Source organism: Centrocercus urophasianus, unplaced genomic scaffold (genome assembly GCF_019232065.1).
Source record: "Centrocercus urophasianus isolate 14NV4802_14NV808 unplaced genomic scaffold, USGS_Curo_1.0 seq_13, whole genome shotgun sequence".
In the NCBI taxonomy this organism is placed as follows: domain Eukaryota; kingdom Metazoa; phylum Chordata; class Aves; order Galliformes; family Phasianidae; genus Centrocercus; species Centrocercus urophasianus.
Genome location: NW_024884475.1, coordinates 20,343,695 through 20,368,739, shown reverse-complemented (window position 1 = coordinate 20,368,739; position 25,045 = coordinate 20,343,695). Strand labels below are relative to the sequence as shown.

Genomic DNA, 25,045 nt, shown 5'->3' with positions numbered 1-25,045 from the left:
AAACAAATATGCATACAGAGATTTCTATAATTTCTATAATTCTGCAACCTAACATTGGAAGTGCTATTACTCCAGCTTATAACTAGAAAAACTAGAGTAGAAATTGAGTTATCTGACTCCATCCAGCCTCATTGCTAACTGTTTCACTCTATTTAAAATTTCTGTTTTGGCTTGATTTCTCTTTCCTTAGGAACAATGCAATCCAAGCAGTTCTTAATACTTCCAAAATTCTGAGCTGCAAAACTATTGAGCAATGGTGTATTGAGAGGTTTCTTCCACTGATATTTCAGAACATACATGCCTAAGAGTGTACATAGTTAACGAGTGTTGCCCAACAAAATATGCTATGCTTTTCTGCTCCAAGTCTGTTTCTCCATCAAAGCAAACACAGAAATTAGAAAAGAAATCCAGAAAACTAAATTTAGCCACAAAAGGTGCTGCTCAAATCAGGGCTTATGAAAACAGTGTAAGGAGAGCTGTACACCCCAGCCAAGACTCAGTCCTCTGGGTTAGGCTTGTTCCAGTCAAGAGCTGAAGATGACCTTTGTTGGTTGATTTAAACACAAATGAATAGTGTTTAGAGAGGGTGATTTAACTGAAGTCTTATCCTAACATCTCCACAGTTATGCATAGAAAAATGATTTTTTACATCCCTCATTTAATTTCTTCCAAAGATGGAGACTCGAGAAAGCTGATAATAATAATAATGGAAGTATTTATCTTCTAGAGAAATAATCTTGATCAGAACAAATTCTACACATTGTCATCATATCTGTATATTTTCTGAAGTCTTCTTTTCACAAAGTACCTCTATCATAAAAAATAAACCCACATTCTTCCTAAATCATTTTGTATTTTGCTTTATACTTTAATAGAATATTTTAAATGTGCAGTTCATACCACTCAGTTGCCAAACTCATTAGAGAAATTCTTTCCCTAGGTCTTATTCAGAAAGTTAAAGAAAAACAGCCTTGCTTTTCATAGATAATGAGGATATGCTGCTCTCTAAACAGCTGAGAAAATACCTTTATCAAAAGCCAGTATACTTTTTCTTTGCATTGAAAACTTAACGCAGACAGCATACAATGCATTTAACTGCTCTTAAAATATTTTTCAAGTGATACATGTTCAACTTAAAACATAGCACAAATCTTTCTAAGCACAGGAGAGAGAAAAATTCATGCTATATTGAAGTATGTAGTTAATATAAAACCAGTGACTACAAAATCTATTGTAGATGATTCATCGGGAAGGGGAGAAGTATACCTAGCAAGACTGTATGTAGTCTACTCCCAATGCCTTTCAGTTATTCATCCCAATGCATGATTTCATAAATTCAAATTGCTTCATCTGAAGAACACTGTCTGTTGACCTTGATATAGATCAACAGGTTCATTTATTGAAGATACCTCTGACATTAAAAAAGATGGGTAAAGCTTTACAAAGCACTTCTGTACAGGTGTAATGGTCATTTTTAACTACAACAGAAAAAGCCAGTGAAGATGTATCTGTTTTGTCAGCTTTACTGACTCTCTAAGAATCCTAAAGGCAATGTTCTGGCAACAATAAAGAGAAGGCAGTGTCAAAGCCTCCTCAGGTTGTCTCTGACCTCCAGGCTTTTCATGCACTAATATATGGCATGCTCACTTGAGTTTACCACACAAAGCAGCAAAATGCTTATCAGAGCAGATAGCTCTTGCCTGCTGCTGTGCTTTTATAGCTAAGTCCTTCTATGCCAGCCAATAATCCATGTCTGAAAAGTGCCAAGAATTAATTAGTGGTGGCCTTCTTACACAAGCAGTCCATCTCCTGTTGTAGTGGTAGAACAATCACATCTTGTGGTTTCTAAATACATCTTGCCATAGGGACTGCTCATGAAAGATCCTTCCTTCCTCTCTTCTCTTAGTGAATAATCTCAGTTATTTGACAGCTCTGTGTGGGGAAACCTTTGGCTGCAGTATACAAAATGTACAGCTAGGAATATCAAATACTTCAGAAAGAGGAAAATAATATATTTGTTACTGAAACATGCATGTTAGGTTCATTAATAGTATATTATTGTGGTAAAGAAAAACTTTCTAAAAAGAAAATTATTTTTATACCCACAACAAAACATGGACCTGCAGAACTTTTCAAGCAATCTTCTAACAGCTTCATGCGAGTCTTCTGCAGCTCAGGACTGTCCCATTCATCTGCCTCGACTCCCCAGTATAAATCTATGACCTGGAAAATAGTATATAATGTTGTTAATCTATTATTTGCTCTTTCTCTCTATCAAATTAAAAATTAACTTTGATGGCATGTTGTGTGCTGCTAAGCATTGTTCTGCAATGCTGTGAAAAGCAATGAGATCTACCACCAGTCCTTAAACAGACTTGCAGTTTTTCCTTAAGTAACGACAATCTGAGCCTCTATTTCCCCTCAGAGACTTTTTTCTCTTTAGATTATAAGTACACTTTAGGACTGGGACAGTCTCTCATTTTGTATTCATATTTTTGTGCAGAGATTAGCATGACAAGATCTTGATTTGATGTAGTCTTTATTTTCTAGTAGATTGCATATAATGAACAGGTAAGAATAATGACAAAAGCACTGATAGAATGCTGGCTCCCTGGAAATCAATGGGAGTTTTGCTATAGATCTTATTCAATACTATGACTTGACACCCTGTGTCGCTTGTAGCCATAGGATATAAAATCATCCAGTGCACATGGCTCTAAAGAAAGAATATGTGCAGTTCTGTAATATCATACTTCCTTTGTTAGTTGCCCTTTGTTACTTTGGGAGAAAAAATTTTACAGATATGCAATAGCAGACAGCTTGCTGTTCAGCCTTTCATTTATAGCTGCAGACTTGGTTTTGTGATGGTAATGGATTGCAAACAAACTCTTGGAAGAAACTGGAATATAGATGCTAAATGTATTTCAAGAAATTTAGGGACAAAGTGTGATTTCACTGTATATTTTTCCTAAAAAGCTGAATCTTTAATGTGGGCAATTGAATTTAAAAGAATAGGGATTGTATGCATACATTTCTTACTATTGGAATAATATTTATGACACATGCTACTACATTCTAATTTAAGCTACTGTTACAGTTAGCATGTAACTTGAACAAAAAAGTCCAAATGGACAGCTTTAAAAAACAAAATCAAAACTGTATTAAGACATGAATGATCCCAGTGTCAGTTATTATATTACTTGTATCATGGGAGCACTCTGCTCTTACTGTGAGGAACACAAAACTGATTGTTGTCTAAAAAGATCATAAAATCAATCTGAAGGGCTAATATAAGAATTAATAGTGAATTGCTGTAAAAGTAGAAGTCAGAGGTGTACAGCTGGTTAATCAGCTTGGGAAATTTCTCCTAATAGTAAGTGACAAGGCTTAAGAAGCTGTCATCCTGGAACTACTTATGCCAATGTTTAACTTTATTACTTATTTTCCTGTTGGCTTTTTCAGGCAGAAAATTTTGGGACCTATGGTGGTGTTTGCTACAGTAGGAACCTTGATGTCAAACACACCGGATAAGGCACTGACTGATGATGAATGAAACAGCCCTAAGTATGAATGCACTGTAACTTGCACTGGCAAAAAAATACTTCTAGCATCCTTATTTTTTATGGAAGTTTTGTTCCAAGACTTTGCTGAAACAAAAGTCTTCTGCTTTATAAAGCTGCTTCTGAAACAGCTTTCCTATCTCCCTCATTTTCACTGATTTCTTTTCTGTCCTTTTCTAATCTCATTAGGAAAGAGTGTTCCCAGTTTCTCTCACCCATCTGTTATTTATCTATATGACTTCATTACTGAACTTCATATTGTATTCAGCTGTCTTATTGCTTGAATGATATCCGATAGAGCTAAAGTATTCTAGTCATAAAATTAGAGCATTTTAGCATACTGTCAGAAGCATTTGAATTAGTGATTGAATGAATTTATTGTACTGAAACATAAAGGAAATTTCTATTTTAATTAACTGTTCAGATATCAGATAATACTGTAAACGTGAAGAGGAAATTATCTGGATATTGTAGCAGTTTGGCACCCACCTTCTATATGTTGTCAGTTATAGATTATTTTTATTCAGTAACTTAATTTTGGTGCATAGTATCTCAACGTGTGTTATAATTTTGTCCTACAAGAAGATGTATTTTAGCCATCAAACCGCTGAAGGCACCAGCATTTTCAAAAGGATGAGCTCATTTGTTATCACTTATGCTACCTGAAATAAACAGGATTTACAAAATTAAGGAAATGAAACAGGACAACAGCTGTGTCTGATGTTGAACTGCTTTTTTACTCAAACTTGGAGAAACTGCTTGACCTCATCCTGACATTCAGTAGGGCTGTCACAATGAGATGACAGCTGGTTAAACAAGGTGGGCTGATGCTACTCTGGATTACCTCCACACTAGTCAATTAATGGTGACTTTTCATTGATGACTCATTGTTTCCTTTTGCTTATTTTAGCTTTTGATCTATTGAATTGACAGTTTCATAGATTTGTCTAATTACATGGGGTAATTTTAACTCTATCGCTTCCTACTGCTTAAAAAGACCAAAAAAAAATTCATTCATGCAGAGATTCTACTTTCAACATAACAAGTATCACACAGTGAAAATTATTTGAAACAGTCCTTTTTCCCAAGAAGAAAAGAATATTCTGTCTGTTAACTATTGTTAGTCATCCTCCAAAATTTTTCTATTACAATTACTTTCTTTGACCATTCTGTGTCCCTCCACTTCTCCAAATTTTATATTCCAGGTATAAAACACCATGCCTCCTGGAAGTAGGCTTCACAACTTCATTTCTGTCTTAGCCAATATATGTTTTTCAGCAATATTTGCTGACTCAATGGAAGAGGAAGCACACTGAACTATAAAATCCATAGAGTGATTTAATTCATTGAGTTCTGCTTCCACGCACATGGTAGCCATGTTCCCCAACAGTTCCCAACAGTGCTAGGATGCTTGACAAATCTCATGTTTTGCAATGCCTGAAACACTTGTCAGTGGAACCAGATGACTCAGTGGAAGATGGAACAATGAATGCCCAGGAACGTATTTCACTTAGGTCATGATTTGTCATGCACAGGGTATCTCAGGACAGTCTGTATTTTAACATCTTTGTGGCAGTCTAACGTGAGGTTGCACATGTCTGTTCAGTACAGGATTATGTAACAGGATGGAAAGTTACATGTTATGCTCTGTGGAGGGAGATACAAGTTTATCACTCTATCTGAAAAGTACATATTACTTTATGGCCACCACTGCAGTAAAATCTGCAGTCTGGACTTTGCATACTGAGTTAAGAAATATAGTGTATCAGGAGTGGAAAAGGCAGTAAAAGTCCTTTCCCTTGGTAATTTTGTGTGCGAATTTTCCTACTTTGCACTTTTGTGGTAACTTTCTAGTTGTTTCCAGAACTGTGTCAGTGGAGCTGTCTCTCAGACCTCATATTACATATGGATTCTTCTGGTGTTGAAACTGTAAGATAAAACAATTTGCTTTGATGAATATCAACCAGAGTAAACTCAATTATTCCTCCCCTACAGGGTACATTACAATCCATCTGAAGACAGGCATGTTTTTTTTTTTTCCCACAAAGAATTCAATGGATCATTATTTATTTGGAGGAGACATTTCCCTCCTGTCCCAGACAAGTCTCCTCAGAAATGACTGCAAAATTAAGATGCTGAGAGAGTTTTTATTGGCATTTTCCATTATCATCATATGGTAGCAGCAGGAAAATGTATTTTCTTATTTCAGTATCTTTTGATATTCCTTGTGTGTACCACTGCAGCTGGGGCTTCCCAGTCAGCTGATGAGCTAGAATCTTCAAAGGAAGTTCTTTTATAGCCTTAATCAGGAATCTCTGTTATTTACCACTATGCAGACTCAACAATTTCATTGCAACCCAGGGAATTAAGACCAAATATCCTAAGTCAGGAACTTGTTATTTTGATTAAAAGCCAGTTGAATGTACATCACAAATAACATTGTGAGGGACAAGATGCTGTTTAAAAAGCATTAGTTTGCTGTCAAGTGAGCTAAACTCTGAAGAGCTGAGTTTTGGGAGTCATTAAAATGGGATGGTAAAAAAAATTATTAGTATTGGAGAAAGGCTTGAAGATTTATAACCAGATTTTTAAAAAAACTGAATATTTTTACAACATTGCAAGTTGCATTTGTTACTCTTAAGAGAGAGCTAGTTCCACACCAGCTGACATAAATGGATCTAATTGACTTTATTGGACTGTGAATTTGTCTATACCTGACTTAAATGTACCAGTGATTTAACTGTGAAGTCAAATTCAGGCACTTTAAATTAAATGCAACTCCATTTTTTACTAATTGGCACTTTCCAAAGATGTCTATGGGTTTTCCATTATACAAAGTAAAACCTGAATGGACTGAAGCAATGGGAATTTTATGGTTGACAGTAAAGGAAGCAAATTCTGTGGGATACAATCACAACAGGAATTTTGTTTAGATGTTCCACATTCAGTTCCACTTTTTAATCAGTGTTTCAGCGTTCACCTGGTTATTTTCCACATTACAGTGGAAGACAAATCTGTAGGTATATATAACAATTATGAAATGACACAGATGGTGCAATGCAATGCTGATGACATGAAATAAAAAATATTTTGCAGGGGTGACATTAACTTCAGTATGATTTCTAGAAGCAGAGCACAGTAACTCAGCTCTGATATTATTTATTCTTGAGTATTTAAAACAAAGGTGGTTTGATTAAATTCCCTATGTGGAAGTTGGCACTTTGTCCCTGTACTGCTTTTTCCACCAGTGAGTTTTTTTCATCTGTTCTGGATTTACCTCAAATCTTCCTGTAAGATAGTTTAAGTGAATCAGTGTGATACAATTAACGTATGAAACACATTTTTCCGTAATTTTATATTTGACCAGTGGTAAGGCAACAATTACAGTAATTAAAAATATTATCCATTCTAAATACAGCTAATTGCAAGAAACTGTGTTTTTCTTAAGACAAGATTCAATAAAACCTACCTGAAATTCCAGCCCATAGTTTTCCCTGCAGAATTCTCTCAGCTTAGGATACACATGCTCTCTTAGAGCGCTCCTTTCTGCTATGGTATCTGTGTTGGAAAAAGATGTTATTAATATATTTAATATTTAAATATATTATATATATAATTAATATATATATATATTAAATATTTAAATGAACTTTCTTATTTTTAGTCAGAGATCCAGACTTATTACATAAAAAGAGCCCTCATAGACCTATACTTGTAACGGAAATCTAGTGCTGGGTTTAATTTCCCATCTCTGTGTTGTACTTTGTTCTTTTTCACACAAATGGCTTTATGTGTACAATGGTAGCTTCAATAGTTATCTTCATATTGCAGCATATATTTCAGTAAAATGCAGCTGAATTAATTTTGCTATTCAACAGTCAGAATTTCTTTACCAGTTTGACTTCTATTTAATTCTTACAAAGATGAATTTTACTAATTAGAAACACCACAGAACAAAGAAATACGCAAAAAATGTACTTAGAAATAAATTAACCACATTAATTAATGACATTGTGTCAAATGCTATTACTTTCTTCAACAACTTCAATTTGATAGTACTATAAAAGGCAGAAGGAAATGACAATATCTTATTTATGGTATCTCTGGGTGCAGGTGATTCCTGCTACTACACTAAATGCACAGCTCTGACATCTTCATCTTATTCTCACCATGCGAAACAATGATTTTTGATAACACATTCCAATAAAGTAACTGGATGCAAGAATTAAGTTAATTTGAACACGTTCATACGAGGCACATAAGAAACATACTGTCAAATTTGAAATAAATTTGTTTAGCACAGAGACCTTGTATAGATAATAAACTTTATTGTCTCTCCAAGTAAGGTTAAGACATGTGATGGATTACATAGGTCTAGATTGTGGCCAGTGTTGAGTAAGTTAAGACACAAATGGATGACACTGTTGCTGAGTTATTTGCAAAAGTAAAGCACAACTGTTGTTAAAATCACTAGGTCCAAGGCCATATAATGGAAAACAAAAACAAAACAATGTTAACTTATGAATGATGGAGAATATCTACTGCAGTTAAGGTAACATTTGTATAACTGCACTGATACAAAATAACAGTTTAAATCCGCAGCGCAAAGCTTCTGTGCATCCAAACTGCATGCTACAACTAGGGCAGGTCTTCTGAGCTGCTTGAAGAGGAGTGTAGCTCCACTCTTCCTCTTTACATTTCTCTCTTGGCAAGTTTTTTTCTCCTTGGCACTGGAGAGGCCACACAAGGAGTGCTGTGCATTCTGGACACCCAAATCAGGAGAATGAGAAAGAAATTGGAGAGGCTATTGAGACAGTCATGAACTCAGTGCCTACAAGTACCTACTGAGGGATTTGGCCTTGATTAGTCATGCAAAGTGGAAATAACCCTGGCTGGCCTACAACTACTTCAGTGTAGTTCAAAGATGGTGGAACCAAGTATTACAGCTTGGGAAGCTCATGTGGCATAAGGAGAAGCTTTTTTTATGCAGGCAGGTGATGCATCATTGCCATCAGCTGCCCAGGCTGGGAATCTCTGTCCCAGGAGTTTTAAAGTCTCAACTGGACAAGCCTATTGTTGCCCAAATTAATGTTGGCAGCAATTCCAGAGTCCTGATGACCTCCTGAGTCCCTCTTGCAACCAGCAATCTAGTCTCCCAGAAGAACCCATAGGTATGGCTTCATCATACAGTACAGTGCTTGGGAAGATTTCTGCTACTGTCTGTAGCAGAACAAGCAAAACTATAGAGTAAAATAGCTGGTGCTAAAGATCATGCAGTACATGTTTAGGGGTATTTTACTCCTCACTGAGTTGAATCCTCACAATTATTTGGTGTGCATCAGGTTCTAGAGTTGGCTTCATTTGACATATGTCACATATTTTTTTCTTCCTCCAGCAGATACTGAGGCCCACTGATCAATCATTGATACAATAGATTCTAATTTACCCAAACAGATCTGACAAAACTGTGTCGTATCAAAACATTTTCTTAAAAAACAACTTACTACTCTGCTACCAAGCTAAAACAAAATGATTCTTGCCTCTGTATAAACTGAAATTAGTCACAACTGTACTTTCATTATTAAGGAAGCACCAACTCACAGGTGTGATATGCCCTTACTTAAATGATCAGCATGACAGCAGATAGATCAGTCTTACTAGGGAACTAAAATAGGCTAAGATGCAGGAAAAGAAAAAAAGATTACTGAGAAAAGGCAAAAATTAAAAGTGAACATTATTGGACGATAGATGGGAAATGCATTGCCTGAGTTGTACAGCAAACAAGATCACGTTCTGCTGCTTTCCAGCTGTGCCCACAGGACACCCTGCAGAACCCCACTGACTCCACTTTCAGGATGTGGCATTGCTTCCTGTGGCATTACTTGTAGAGGCTTGCTCAGAAACGAAACAACACATTGCAAGAGCAGTGTGACATTTCTAATACCTTATAAATCAGTCAGAAAGAGACAAAACATTCCTTCAACTAGAATTGTATTCTGGGCAAGGGACTCAGAATACCCATCCTGCATTTTTATTCCTACCTCCAAATTTAATGGAATGTGATATCTTATTGAAGTTTGAATCTGTTGACTACATTAATGAAATCGAAGAATTCCTGTATTCATAATAATTTGTGAAAATTTAATGAAACAGAATTGCATCTAGTTGAGATGAACTACAGTAATTAGTATGGATGACAGATAAGCTGCTTTAATTAAATAAAATCTAATCTGATTTACACTGACAGCAAATCTGTGAAGCTGGCAGTTCCCAACAAGGATGTCATGGAGTCAAATTCCGCCTTCCAGGATGCTGCAGCAGATGAACAGATTAGCTGCATGACATTCTGCTAGCAGACAACATGAGCTGTGAGACAAGCTTTATGCACCTTCTAATTCTGATACTCTGAAATCCAAATGATAGTCCACAATAAACCATAGGAATTCTGCATGTGCAAAAATGTATGACAAGATTAAAAAACAAAGACCCCAAAGCCCATCTCCAATGTTTAAATCAAATAAAAAAATCACATTGTCTTGCAGTGAGATGGTAACTTGGAAAACCCAAACCTTTCCTATAAGCCCTTGCTGACTGCTGCCTCATGAACCAATCCCCGAGCCACACCGTCCTGCCCAGCCCTACACCTTGCCCCAGTGCAGCCTTAACCTTTTGTTTGCCTTTGTAGTTAGAAATCCATCTTTTATTTTTCTTGACAACTTTTAGGCAGAAGACGGGCACTTCCTGACTTGCCACATAGGCAGTGAGTGAAATACCCTGGCTGGCTCCAGCCTCAGGCCTACTGGAAACCCTCAGAAACCAGTCAGTTGGACAAGGCATGCTGCCAGAGTCCCCCCACCCCCCAGCTCTCGCTGCATTCCCAGCTCAAATCTGAGGACAGAACTGAATTAGCACGCACGCTTTTACAGCCTCTCTGCCAAATCGTAGGCAATCACTGTTTAAGCACGACTGTGTGTGTGAGGTGTGATTTCTGAAGGCTTGTAGCTCAGTCAAATCACTGCCAGTTTTCATTAGAGTACTCCAGGGTGCTTCTTCTCACTGTGAACTATTTCCATGCCAAAGTTTGACCTTCAAGCACAAGCTGTTTTCCTATTAAACTCGCTTCCCCTATTTTCAGCAAAGAAAGTACACATTATATTCTCTTGTTAGTAAATACATGATGAGTATGTACAAACAGTCACCAAACATTAATCTCTGGGATAAAACATGTCATGGGAAACAGCCGAGTTGAAAATTTCAAAATTTACATGCAAACAAACAGAAAGAGTGAACGTTGAAACCCTGTGGAAATTGTGCTTTTCCAGTTACTCTGCTCTCAGCCCGCATGCTACCCAACCTCTGCCCTCACCAGCAGCTGCAATGGTGGAGTCATTCCCCAGCAATGGAAATGCTGCTTCAAAGCTGCATTCACACCATGACTTTTATTCGATCAGGACTTGGCACAGCTCCATGAGAAGGCTGCTGAGCACCATCTCGTTTTTGTGTGTATGCATGGCATTGTTTCACCTCTGGTCACCCAGGGAAGAACTGCTCTCTCCCTGTGTACACAGAAGCAGCAGCTCTCATGTCACTTCTGTGAGCTCCATGTCTCAGTGTGTCACTGAGAAGATCATCAGGGGTCCTGGCCTCACCTCTTTCATGGCCTGCTTCTTTGCCAGCTTTGTTTGTAGTATAATGCCCACAGACAGGTTTACTTTAACACAATTTGTGTGCATTGGTGGAAGTCTAAGACCCTGAATGAGCAGTGGACAGATTAAACTAGTTTTGAGTGCATATCCATTAAGAGATCTACCTATTTGCTTCCCTTAAGTGTCCTAAATGCTTATATTTGCCATGTTGATAGGATGGATTTTTGCCGTGGGAACTTTTAAATGCATTACAGTACTAAAATGCCACTATTGTATAACCTTTGTCTACTGACTGCAGTGAATATCCATGAATTATCTAAAGATACTATGCAAATAAGGTTAAAAATTACCTACCAGCAAATATAAGGAAGTGACTGCCAAACTTCTTAATGTTAGTATGCTCTCGTCATATACAACTATTCAACTGAATTATTCCTTTTACACTGCCTTTTTTTTTTGTTTGTTTGTTTGTTTTTACTAATACTACACAATAGCACTGTGTATTACCCCTGTAACTAAAAGCTCTGAATATCAATGGTTAACAAATGTCTCTAAATATTGTGGAAACCTTGTCTCTGAAAATAATACCATAATAGTGTCATTTGCATTTCTATAGTGCCTTTCATCTGAAAATATCAGAGCACTTTGCAAACAATGAGTTTGAATCATGTAGCTGCTACAGAGGTAAAAATGACTTGAGCTTCTCAGCATCCTGACTTCCTACAAAATTAACTCTAAAAGCTGTTGGCATTTCCTTCCCTTGGGATTTCTACACATGGATAGTATTACAATATGCATTCCAAGCTACCCAGGGCTCTTTTTAGATAGACTACGAAGGGAAACAGACTGGTCTAGGTTCTCTCTTGCAACGACTCTTTCTCAAACAGCACTGCCAACCCTCAGTTCTCTACCTTCAGGTCTTCAAAAAAGGGAAAAGAGCAACTCAGCACACTGAAGTTCTTTACTTAACCTAATAATCACAATGGACTCTAACTCTCTGGGTTCTGACTAGAAAAACACTACAACACTACTGCAATGTGGCACACAGCTATTTGTCTCAACACCAGGTTCCCAGTATGTGCAGAATGTGTGTGAGTGACCACGGAGGGGCCCTCAGCTCCTTCTTAGTGCTCTGGCCACCAGGCATACTGTGTAACAACACTGGTGGCACCCCCTTCCTCAGCTGTCTTGATTCTTAAAAAATAAACAGAAATACGACAGCTGGTTGAGAATTTGATACCAAAGGAAAGGCTACCTGGCTTAAAGTATTGAAAAATAACATTAAAATATCAAGTAATACTGGAGTGTGTCTCTCAATTGCAAAGAAATGACTGGATAAGATTACAAAATTGTGATCCACATCAGAACATTTGAACAAGCACTTTTTCCTAACAAAAAATAGAACTACCTGAGACAGAATTCAAAGTGTAGGGCATAACTGCAAGCCTGGAACTCCTAGTTGCAGCAATTAGATCCTCTGTTTTAGCCCCAAATGAAACGTCTCATTTAACTGAGATGTAATTTTAAATATACTTATTTGAAGTGTTTCCTACTTTCAGTTCTGTAAGATGACAGATTAAAGACAACATATATAAGACACAGATTTCGTATTAATTTTTTTAAATACACTTTTTAATAGTTGGCCACATTGCATGGTGACATCTTACAAAACACCCAGCTTCTTGACTGTTGATGTGGACAACCACTGCCACCTATTGACTTAACAATAACACCCTCCTGTCAATTTATATGTGTTAAAAAACGAGGCAATTAGTAAAATCAAAGCAGTTGGGAGTCGTGTTATAATGTGGGAAATATCAGAATGGAACTGGAGTTACAGAAAGGAAAAGCTGTGTCCAAATACTAGGAGTATTCAACAAAAATACTTATTATTCACACAGGATATTTTTCCCAATTTAAAACAAATGAGAGTTCTGATTTTTGTTTTAGGTATATTATGCCTTCACTGAAACAAATTTGGAGTCTGATCCATTGGCCAGTGAGGTTAATAGAAAGGTCTGTTATTCCTGGAGGATCTTAAAGGAAGTTCTACACTTGTGGCATGAACTGAAATCCAGCATCTGCTAATGTCTTGCTGACTCCCATGGAGTTCATACTAAACCATTCAATCCTTAAAAAAAATAGTAAATAAATACCACATACTCAAGGAATTTGATGGGTATTAGTGAGAACTCAGAAACAGAATTTTATCTTATAATGAGTCCTTATATCCGACCTCAAATAACACCCTGGGGACACAGCTGTCCTTCTGTGTTCTTCAGGAGGAAAAAGGAGGCTGCCCTGGAACTGTGCAAATGGTTCCCAGTTTGTAGATTGGGTGCCTTGCATCCCTTGGCTCTGCTGTGTGGCAAATGGTGCAAACACAAATATATTTGCTTGCAGATGCCAATAAACAGTGGGAGCTTCAGCGGCACTGTGGCTTGAAGGTAGAATCTCTAAGGAAAGAGATTCTGCTCAGTGCACAAGGGGAAGAATTCGACAAAATCTAATTCTTTCATTTAATAATGCAAACTAGGAAAGCTCTTGAAAACATGACAATTCACAAGCAATTACTGTCATACAATTAAATGACATGACAGGAGAAACTGAAGACACAGCACATTTAGAGACACCAAAATTAAGTCAGAAAAATTCCTCTGCAGAACACTAAAGCTTATTACAACCAAGCACTAGAAAACAGCAAAGCCTGCAAGGGCTAGACTTTGCAACTATAATAAAAATTAATGTGAAAGAAAAACTTCTGAAATCGAAAAGAGGAACTCCAAGTGAGCTGTGTGAAATCACCGTACAGAAAAAATGGATCAGCATAGTAACAAAAACATTGAAAAATCCTAATTCGTTGTAACAGAAAAGGTGTGGAATTACCTAGAAAAGAGAAAAGAAAAAACAAAAAAAGCTGTATTATAGTGGAGACTGTTTTCAGTAGTCAAGTTGTGTGTACGGTGGAAGCTTCACAATTTCTTTTTGACATCCCTAGAGCAGAGGGAAGACAACTGAGGCACTAACTGAAGCACATGAGGTCAGGATACAGTGGCAATCAATGCAATGTCAGATGCCACAGACAGTCAGACACCCACCTGAGTTGCAGCCCCAAGTGCTGGGAGCAAACAGAGCAGTGCACTGCAGGATTGGAGAAGGCATGAGATAGATGGGAGCCATAAAAAAAACAAGTGAAAGCAGAAGCCTCACCTGCTTCATGGCACAGGCCAAAGCAGGCCCCTTAAACACACCTATTTTGAAGAAATTCTAATCACCGCCCTGCCTGGTTTTGCACCTTGCAGCACTGAGAATCCATAGCTAAACTTAGCAAATCCTGCCAGCCTTTGGTAAAGCTGCATCTTTCTTCCCTAAACTTTAATTCTTCATCCACAAAGTTCTAGATCTGAAGAAAAAGAGGTATGGCTTTGATCAAAACAGAACAGCTGAAATCAGGGGTAAAAGCTGAAAAATATGATTGTATGGGCTTAAAGAGAATCAGGAGCTGATGCTTACTGCCAGGGAAGTAAGCATGCAGCAATACAACAAAAGTTTCCTTTGCAACTGTTTCTTCCTTAGTTCTAACCAGGGAGGACTATTAAATAACATCTCAACACAGTAAGAGCAGCACTTGGCTGCAGCAGCAGAAGCAGTTATCAAAGAAGAAACTAAAGGATACTGCCTGCAAGGGAGAGCAGCTGCAAGAGGGCAAAAAGCCCAGAGCAATGGGACTGGCAGAGGGGGGAAGCCAGAAACCCAGCAATGCTGTGCCTGAAAAGGAGAATCTGACTGATTTCTCTTCCAGCTGGTTCTTGTGCCCATGTGTGGTGCAAGGAGTCAAGGAGGGTGGGGGGAGTGTGTGTGGGGGCAAGGCCAGGTAGTTCCCCAGATGGGCTCATTCTTAGGGACTGTGTGATGCCTGAGGGGAAGCAGTGAGTGACACACACAGAAGGAGGTACTTACTGCACCTCCTTTCTGCCTTCCCAGTCATCGTGATTCATCTACGTATTATTTTTCCTGAAGATTATATAAGATAGTTGGAAGGGCCATTTAAAATAATTTTTCAAATGCATCTGTTTTTATGATCCAAATATTTTTGTGATGACTTGATTTGACCATATTTTGTTTTTGCCATGCTTTTATTAATTATTTTTATCTTGATAATCACATTAAATTGATGATATATTACGGTAACAGTAAACATGCAGTTAAAGAATCCTGAGGAGTTAGTAATTGAATATATGTCCCAATCACTTGCTGCTCTTGACAAACACATAATCAAAACAACTAAGTTCAGTTTTTCCTAAATCAGTACCTTTCACAAGTGCTATACAAAATAATAACAGTTGCAAAACATCCAGATCTGGCATACCAGGTTAATTACTCAGTCACTGAGCAACAGATTGCCTTCCCAACCAGTGCTTTCAAGCCATGTTAACAATCCTTCCCAACACTTTGCCTCTAGTTTGAAAATAATTATATTAAGTATTATTCTTACAGAGCAGAATGTGAAAGTTCTCAAAGTGTCTTTCTCACTATGTTCCTTTTGTAATAAGGCAAGGGGATGTGAAGAAGGCATAAGGGCAATCTCATTTTAGTGCGTATAAGCTGATGCATTCAATCCCTGCACTGCTATGGGGATTTTGTGCTCCCACTATGTCACTGCAGCTGGAATGTCAGCAGCATACTCTGTGCACCATATAATGCAAATTCAAGTTTTCTATTAAGCCCCTTTGTATCAAAATGATGTGAACATAATTGTTGTTTCCCATACAGAAAACAATCCCATTAACTAACAATTTGTACAGAAGCATGTAGAAAGACAAATGAAGGCACTGTAACCCAAAAGTCCTTTGAAACACTCTGGACAACTATGGCAAACAGACAAGATTGGAAAGAAACCCAGCAGTTAACATTCTCCTGCACACCAATCTATTAACACAGCATATTCTGATGGGGGAAATTTGATGGATGCTGCCCCACGAGCCACAATGACCTTTAAAAGAAGATAACAATCTTTTATGATTCTGTACTCTCAACAGCAGCATAGAAGGTGGTTGAAAGGATGGGCTTGGCTTCATTTCCATTTCTAGCACTGCCAGATACTATCAGTCTTTCTCACTGTCCGTGAAGGCATTTGTGCCTTGGTTGCAGAACAGACAAAAATGTGCACAACTCTTTCTTTACCTTTTGCACATACAGATGATTAAACACAATTGAGCTCACGTTGGGGGATCTCATCTCTTTTATTTGAAATGATTTTGAATTTGCATAATGACTATGAGAAACTAACTGTGGTATTAATACTAGAATAATACACCAGCAATGCAAGCACTCAGTGGAATAATATTGTATTGAACATGCTTGATCACAGAAAGAATAAAACAAAACAAAACAAAAATTAAAACAGCTGGCATGTAAGGAGACTGGCTTTAGTTCTGTTTTCTAAAGAACAGAAGAATATGTGATGACCTGTGTGTCTTTTACATGTGTCTTCCATTGTCTTTGGAAATATATAACTCAATGATGGACATTAGACAGATCCAACAAAATGATATGAATCTCAAATATAATGAAGATCCTACATGAGAGCAGATAACCAGGTGAATAAAATAAATCCTGTAAATAACTCTCCTACTTCCAAGCATAAATGAATTAATCAAAAGGAAAGCTCTAACACGAACTACTAGACACTTTACGAACACTTCTAGTGAGGGAAAATTTCATCCAAAACATGCTGTCCTTGCAGGACGTACAGCCATGGTAAAAGAACCTTTATGGGAATTTACTGCTTCATTTTAGTTTAGTTTACTATCCAACTCAGTTAATTATCCAGCTTACTTAATTATTCATATTTTGATTGGATGCACAGACCAGCTTCCTTACACGGTAAAAGCCAGATCTGAGAAATGTATGAATAATGACATTCACTAGTGAAAATGAACGAAGCTCACTCTAAGCAAGGAAATGCTTGGAGAATTTTTTATCTTTGGTAGTTTTAATTGACTAATGAGCCTATTTTGTGTCTGTACACTGCTGTGAGCACTACCAGGAGAGCTGTGCAAGCTCTGTGCAGCAGTACTCTGCATAGTTCATTTTCCTGTGTATTTTCTTAACCAGTGCAGAGAGAGAGCAGCTGTCACGACAAGTCAGACCATCTTCATTGAGGAATGGCACAGGTATATCTGAGCCTGCTGCAGGCTGCAGCATAGATCCAAAGGCCACAAGAGGTCCCTTCTCTTTGATTTGCAAAACAATAAATAGCTGCTTAGCAAAAGAACCGCCTGAGGTCCCTTGGACCCGTTAGGGTACTGTGATCATATACCTGGTTTAAGTGGCATGTCATTTAATTCAACTGCATTTACTTTGTTCACCATAGATTACTTAACTCTTTATAGTCCCACAGTGTATCTGATTTGTATTTCAGAATAAATCATCATACAGATTTTGCTGATGTCTTGTTAAGACAAATTAGGAGTCACATAAACAGAAATTCAACAGCATTGCAGAAATCTTCATCCCTTTAGTCTAATCCATTAAAAATATATTAAATAAATTAAGATCACTCCCAAACAATAATGTGTTTCAATCATTTTCTTAATATTTACTGGTAACTGAAAAGGAATCTGTGAAGTTAAAAGAAACCCAACACTTACTGCTCACAGATCTCAGTGTCTGAGCTATTGAAAATATTATAAGGTGGAAAAAGAAGATGAAAAATAGGTGTTTTCTTGAAAAAAAAAAAATATATTAGTCTAGCCTGAACAATATAGGCCATTCCATAGGAATATAGCCACCATGATTATTAAGCAAGAACATGTTTATCCACTGTTTTCTAGAATTCTTTAGACTTTTATGAAAATGTAGTAGATAAGAAAACAAAAAGATGAAGTCCTTCAGTCTAAGGAAAGCACTTATAAAGCATTCCCTTATTTATCTCTTAGTATGGCTGTTTTCATAATCCCATGGAAATAAGAACATTCAAATAACTCAGTCTTCACAATTTATCTTGTTTTCCATATAAAGATAGAATACAGTGGACGGTGTCCAGCGATGCTTTTGGAGAAAAGTACTCTGATGGGGAGATTTGCTTTTAGGTGTGCCTGTTCCACTGATATTTCCACTTTGATTTTTTTAGATCTTTTTGGCTGAATATTGAATATGCGGTCATGTTCATACAAAATTCCCACTGACATGAGTAGAATTAGGCATTTCTGTGAGCAATACTCTGTTTCAAAACTTTCCATCTTTCAGAAGTTGTTGCAAACACCAAGACCAGTGACTGATTAGTGAAGCAATTAGACAAATTCCTGGAAGCAAAGGATCTCACAGATTGTTGAGCACAAAGATGTAACGTTTGTCATTTTGTCCTTGTTGTGATCTCATTTTCTTTTGTTGTACATCTGAAACTGTCAGGAAGAATACTGGACTCCTTTGGGCTAACTCACTATGTCAGGTCTTACTGCACTTGCCTCTTGTTTATGTTAGAGTAGCTCAAGTGCATAACTCTACAAATGTGCACAACCCTTCTCATCTAAAAGTATTAAATCCTCATGGTTATTTGACGGCTCTCAATCTTAAAAGTAATTTTAATCTAACAAAATTCAGTCAGTGAGATCAGCCAGACAGTGTCAGGGCTTCTGTTATAAAGTGCCTATGTTGCATGGTCCGGCATCAATCTTGTACAAGACAAATAAGCAATACTTACTAACAGATAACACATATTGAAACCACTATACTAAAAAGAGTTTTTGGAGGGCTTGTGTAAGCCATTTATTTTGCCATTGATTTTTAAATTTGTGCTTCCATGTGACTCTGAATTTCAATTCTGTATTTTCATAAAGCTCACGTTGCAGCTTCTAGGAAATGAAAGTGGTTTCTAATGACACAACCACACCGAAGGGTCCAGCCTTCAATGCCTGGACAGTAGGGAGCACTGCAGTGGGGACCTACAACTGGGAGTCATCCATTGTCATTTCAGCTTAATGTTTTGTAAAGCGTCCCTCATTATAATCTCTATATAATAATTTTACAAATAACATGGCTCTGCAATGGCCATGTGTCTCAATTCCAGGTTCAGTAAAGGTAACAGTGAACTGGAGGAGAAAGCTGGAGGTTCACATTGCATAGGTGAGCTTATGAAGGTACCCGACTGCTCATACAGTGAGATTTAAGAAACATTTGACTGTTAACCATACCACAGGTACATATCACTATACTAAACACTGCAGCTGTGCTACCTCAAGCAAACATTAGGAGCAGGTTGTACAACCCCATTTTCCAGACCCTGGCAACTTGAAATCTCGTCTCTTCAGCTATTTGATCAGTCCCAGTGGCTGATACATAGCAACAGTGTGGCTCTAGATTAAGTCAGTGTGGAAATCCTCCCATGTCCTAGTCTTTCCTGCTTCATAGATCTAGTCTGCAAAGACAACTTTTTCTCAAGATCTGGATCTCAAAAAGAATGACTGCAGTTGGTCAAGCACATCTGTGCAGAAGTGTCTTACTTCTGGAAATGGACCTTAGGAGATGGATACTCAGAGGAATTTCAAGAGCACGTCGAAGATAGATGTGTCTGGGGCAATGAGATATCCTGAGAGACCTTGCAGTACATCTCAGTGCTCAGACAGCAGCACGTGCACAAACCCAGCAGGCGCTCAAGGTCCCCCCATGTCAACTTGCCAAACTCCCAGCTAGTGGCATGTTAGCCCTACTCCTCTCTTTTGGCTAAAAGTTTTGGAAGTAAGAGCTTTTATTTGGGGTTTCTAATCTATCAGTTTTTATCCTTCTTTCATTAAAACTTCAGAAAGGGAATAAAGCAGCTGCCCTGAAATATGCTGCCTATATTTAAAGCCACCAGATTTTTCTGTACTCCTTACGTGTGTCTATCTGTGACTGTATCTACCACCTTCAGTATAGTAAACTCTTAAATTACAGGTAGCTAAATATTATTAATGTATTATCACAGAATCACAAAATCACAGAACTGTATGTGTTGGAATGGAACTCTAGAGATCACTGAGTCCAACCCCCTTGCAAAGCAGGCCCCCTACAGCAAGGTGCACAGGTAGGTGTCCATGCAGGTCTTTAATATCTCTGGAGAAAGAGAATCTACAATCCCCCCTGTTCCAGTGCTCTGTCACCCTTATCATGAAGAAGGTCCTTCGCATACTGGTGTGGAACTTCCTATGCCACAGCTTTGGGTGTGGTCTTTGGAACATACATACTCAGTTCTCACAAGAAGTTCTAGCAGCAAACTTGAAAACTATCTATACTGCTTAGAAGGAAAATGACTGGGTTTCTCATGATGTTACTTATTTCTAAAGATGAAAAAAAAAAAAAGCCAACAAACTAAATAGTTTGCTGTTTTTCTAAAAGAAAATCAACAAAGCAACAAAAGAAAAAATGCAGAACAATTCCTTTGATCTCAGTTTTGCTCTCCAAATGCATATCTTACCTGGTGAGCATGTGAATGAATATTTTTGTGTGTGAATTAAGCAAAAGTTCTCAGTGTTTTGTCTTGCACATTTGGTATATTTGGAGCAAATCCTCAGCCCACTCCTCGAGCTACATAAGCCAGTAACTCACAAAAAGAACAGGGGGATGTGAAAAACAGTTCTTTTCATACAGTTTATCAAGTTTAACTAACCAGCAGAAACTTGAATCCAGCTCAGTCTCCATCCTAGCCCCAAACGGCTGTTTCCTCTAACATGAACAAAAGCTTGAGGATCTGCTGAGCAAAAATTGTCTACTTCTGATTCATATCTACCTACCTTCACCACCAAATAAAATAAAATAAAATAAAATAAAATGAATTACAGTTCCTACATCCTTAGGCAGTCAGATCACACTTTCTGTTCAACTATGCTTACAACAAAGGTGGTTCTGTGGCACAGGAAGAAAGAAAAGTTGGCAGAGGCTGAAACACTGAAAATAGCAAGCTTTGTTCCAAGCCTGATGGACTGTAGGCATCTCTGACCTTTGGGCCACTTGAAGTAAAACACCAAATCAAGGACCCCGCCAAGACCAGATGCTTGAACCGTGCTGAGTTACTCAACTTTGTTTCTAACTTTTGAAGGCTTTTTTCCTCAAGTATAGCTTAGCTTATAGCTCTCAAGCACCACAGTGATATGTGTCACGTAAATCCATAAATAGGTACAAAGTTAGGTAACCAGAACTAACACTTAGCATGAAAAAAGTCCTGGAGTTATTTGTCTCCACATCTCCGCAACACCTCCCTTGCAATTTTATACACTTGAACATCTGTGTTTTTCTTTAGCTCAGGCTTAAATTCCACCCAGATTACATAAAATTGTCATTATAAAAAGACCTTCGTGCAACAAATCCAAGGAGGGACGCCATATGGTATTTTTGGGTTGGACAAAATGGACCATCATTAGTGAAGTATTATTCTGACTTTTGAGTGTTAACATTAACATTGACTGAGTTATATTTTTCTTAAGCAAAACAAGATTTGAGGTAAAAATAGTATCATATACTTGGAATATGCAAAGAATCAAAGTTATACCTTTTTCTTATCACATATGGCAATTAGATTGCAACTAAAGCAATCACAGTTCTTAATCTGTTATGAGTTAAGCAACCTCACGTTCAGTAGCAGTGAATACAATGCAAACATTATTTTGATTTTCTTTCATATGTACATCAACACACAGAAATACACGGAATTCCTGCAAAGCAGCCTATAACAGTAAGTTCAAAAAATAGTATAAATAAAAATTGCTAAGACTCATTTCTGCAATCCTTAATTACGAAATAATCCTTGTCTAATCAAACTAACTGTGGGTGAGAATTTTGCCTTGTGTGTCACAAGAAAGTATGTAAAGTGAGCACAAAACATTTGTGTCTTTTCCAATGGAATGTTTTTCATAATAATACAATGTTCTGGACTAAGTATGCCAACGGAAAATAAGCTAAGCTGAACCACTGTGTAATAACTCAAGAAAACTCAAACAGTATAACATGAGGAAACATTGCTACGGAGGATCCTCTAAGTCTACCTTTTGTTAGAACAAGATCTTAATTTTAAATTCCTACACGTATACATAGGATTTGATAGTTAAGGTTATTAATCATGCCAAAACTAGTATTAGCTTTTTAATAAGTAGTTGGATTTCAGTAGCCTTGTGAAAGATTATAACAAATGACCATCCAAAACAAAAAAGTATACAGTTAATTATTACTTGTTAATGGGGAATCTGTTTTTGAGAGAAAGCAACGAAGATCAGCAGGCATTTGAATTACCAAAGCCTGTACACAAGTAAGTAAGTAGGTAAAAATTCAAAGTGAGTGATTTCTTGGATCCTGGGCTACTTTCAGAGTGCAAAAGAGCTGGAGCAATTTACTATTATCCTTCCAACTTTGTAATTAGTTCTAATATTCGAAACTTTAAATGGTCATTGGAAGAATAGAGTTATGAAATGCACATCCTTTCTGTACTAAAAAGGGCTTTTAAAACAAAGTTTTTCATGATTTCTGCACAGTTGCTTCTGTTGATATGGCAGAAATGTTTTGAAATAGCAGAAAAAAAGAAATACTGTGCTGGAACTTAGGAAGTAGTCAGAGGTGCTGCACAGACAAGAATCAGCTGAGATGATGGCTGGAGAAGCAAGAATCCCTGCCCTGTGAAGTGCTGGATGCTGGTTCAGCCTAATTCCTTCAGGTCAGAGTGGCTCACACTCTCTGTCAGGACATACTCAGATGCTATGTGAAGTATGATCAGTCAGTCTTCAGTGGAACAGCCGAACAGCCAGTGTGTAGGAGCTGGCTTTGCACACATCCCTCTTCAGTGCCTTCATTTGTCCCTGCTGCATGACATGAAAAGCACCTTCTCAATCATTTTCCAAATCCCTTACTCCAGTTAAGCAATTATTTTCAGCCAGGACTTTTATCACATTGTATCACCACATAATTTGCTGAACGAAATAGCAAACTTTGCAACTCAAATAATTTTCTGCTTAAAGTAATGACAAGAGGCACTGGAATGATCCAAGTCCATGCAGTGTTAATGTCACTGCTCAGTATAGTGGGCTGTATGGAATTTTGTACCTGTCATATGCTTGTACATAAACTTTGTTTTATTGGCAGGGATCTATACGGGCACTACTGAGTCATAAACTGATGTTAGCTGATTGCTATTGCAGTCCACAGATTCCTGCAGGAAACAGCAGAAGCAGTTCTTAGAATCAGGCGAAAGTAACTTGCCTCCCTTATCACATGGAAGCAAGCAAAATTCCCTGAGATGAGTGATGAATGGTTGAAGGAAAAATCTGCAACCTCTCTTAGCCAAAATATGCATTTAAAATATGCCTGGTTGCTTGGATCTGCAACAAGAAAAAAGACATATTTATGTTCAAATAACAAAGGAGCTTTAATGTTTCTAAAGATGCCTTCATCTTCATTGATTAATTAACACCAACCTGATGATGTTAATTGATAGATGAAAACACTGCTAGAGGAAAAAGCAGTTTCACTTATCTACAATATTAAATCCAGAAAGCAAGTGACTGTAAAACGACACAGTTCTGTTCCTGTTACTCATGCTCACTGTTGCTGTGTAAGTGTTCTTTTTAGGGATTTCTGTTCAGGAAATTTTACAAATAACCATTTTTCCTATCTATGTAATACACATAAATTTAATTCCTAATACAGCATGCCCCTAAAAAAAAAAAGACATAACATCAAGCCCTGATTTTCCCCACTTTCCATGTAGCAAATTGCTGCAATTCAAGAGGACTATGCTAAGTCTGTTCCTGTGAGGTTGCAATGAGGAGTTTCCCTGAGAGCTGCAGCAGCAACGATCCCCAGGTCCTTGCTGAGCAATGGCCAGAGCAGGGGAGAAGTCTGGGGGGCTGCAGGACAGCCAGGCAGGCCCTGGGTATGCAGACAGCACTGCAGCCGAGGCTGAAACACACTGAATGCTTTGCTCAGTAGGAAGGGTTTCACCTTTTTTATTTTCCCCAGAACATTTGCATTTTGACTTTTTTTTTTTTTTTTTTTTTTTTTTTTCAAATAGCACTTTCATTTCTAAGGACTTTAATAGATGATAACTAACTCCATTAAACACATTTTCTTGTTTATCAGTAGCCTTTTCGTAAGGTGACATACAGTGAACTATGCAGTGTCAGTGCTACCATTGAGAGCCACGGCTGCTCCTGGTGACTGGGATCCTCTGAATGCCCACTTGCTCACCAAAAGCAGTAAGTACTGAAATTCTTGTCATTTCTGAAAGCAGGAGCAAAGATGCAGATAATGTTTTGTCAGTGAGAAATGATGATCACTGTGGCCACACCGTCCTACAAGGAAGCCAGCACAATTTTAAGGCAACCGAGTTGTATCCTTCCTCTTACGGTTTTGTGAAGGTTGAAATTTTGGAATAACAGTGCAAGAGTAAAATCCCGCAGATGTATGGCTTACATCTCTCACTTTCAGCATGAGTTTAGTGGCTTTTTTTTTTTAGCTGAACAACCACAGAGCCAGCACAAGTTGCCCTACTGGTAAATGCCACTCACGTCAAACACGGAGGCATCGGTGCTCCCACAGTGGAGGCAATGCTGGCAGAAAGCCATTCCCGATGAGTAACAAATCTACAGATTCATGCTAGTTTTCTTTCACAGCCAACTAAGCATCTTTCTGGTTATCACTAACTGTATCTTTGCTTAGCTTGCACCAACAAACATCCCGGTGCCATTTGTAAGGAATGGGGTTGCGGGAGCTGGGCACGGGGTAATCCCGGCAGCATTTTCCCCGGTAACGGCTTGTGGGCACCGCCGCCTGCATCAGCCAGCTGTTGGTGCCATGGCAATCGCACTTCGGAACCCG

At 37.9% G+C, this 25,045-nt stretch overlaps 1 protein-coding gene across 1 annotated transcript in view; it reads right to left on the bottom strand.

Moving 5' to 3' along the window:
- NWD2 (NACHT and WD repeat domain containing 2) overlaps positions 1–24,792 on the bottom strand; it is a 49,106-nt gene extending 24,314 nt beyond the window's left edge. Inside the window, exons 1-5 of the mRNA XM_042811852.1 lie at positions 24,736–24,792; positions 23,322–23,378; positions 21,813–21,906; positions 7,030–7,118; positions 2,107–2,223 (exon numbers count right to left, since the gene is read on the bottom strand). Of these exons, the coding sequence (XP_042667786.1) occupies positions 2,107–2,223; positions 7,030–7,118; positions 21,813–21,906; positions 23,322–23,378; positions 24,736–24,792 (414 nt within the window). The remainder of the gene's footprint in view (positions 1–2,106; positions 2,224–7,029; positions 7,119–21,812; positions 21,907–23,321; positions 23,379–24,735) is intronic.
- Between the last annotated feature and the right edge of the window lie 253 nt (positions 24,793–25,045).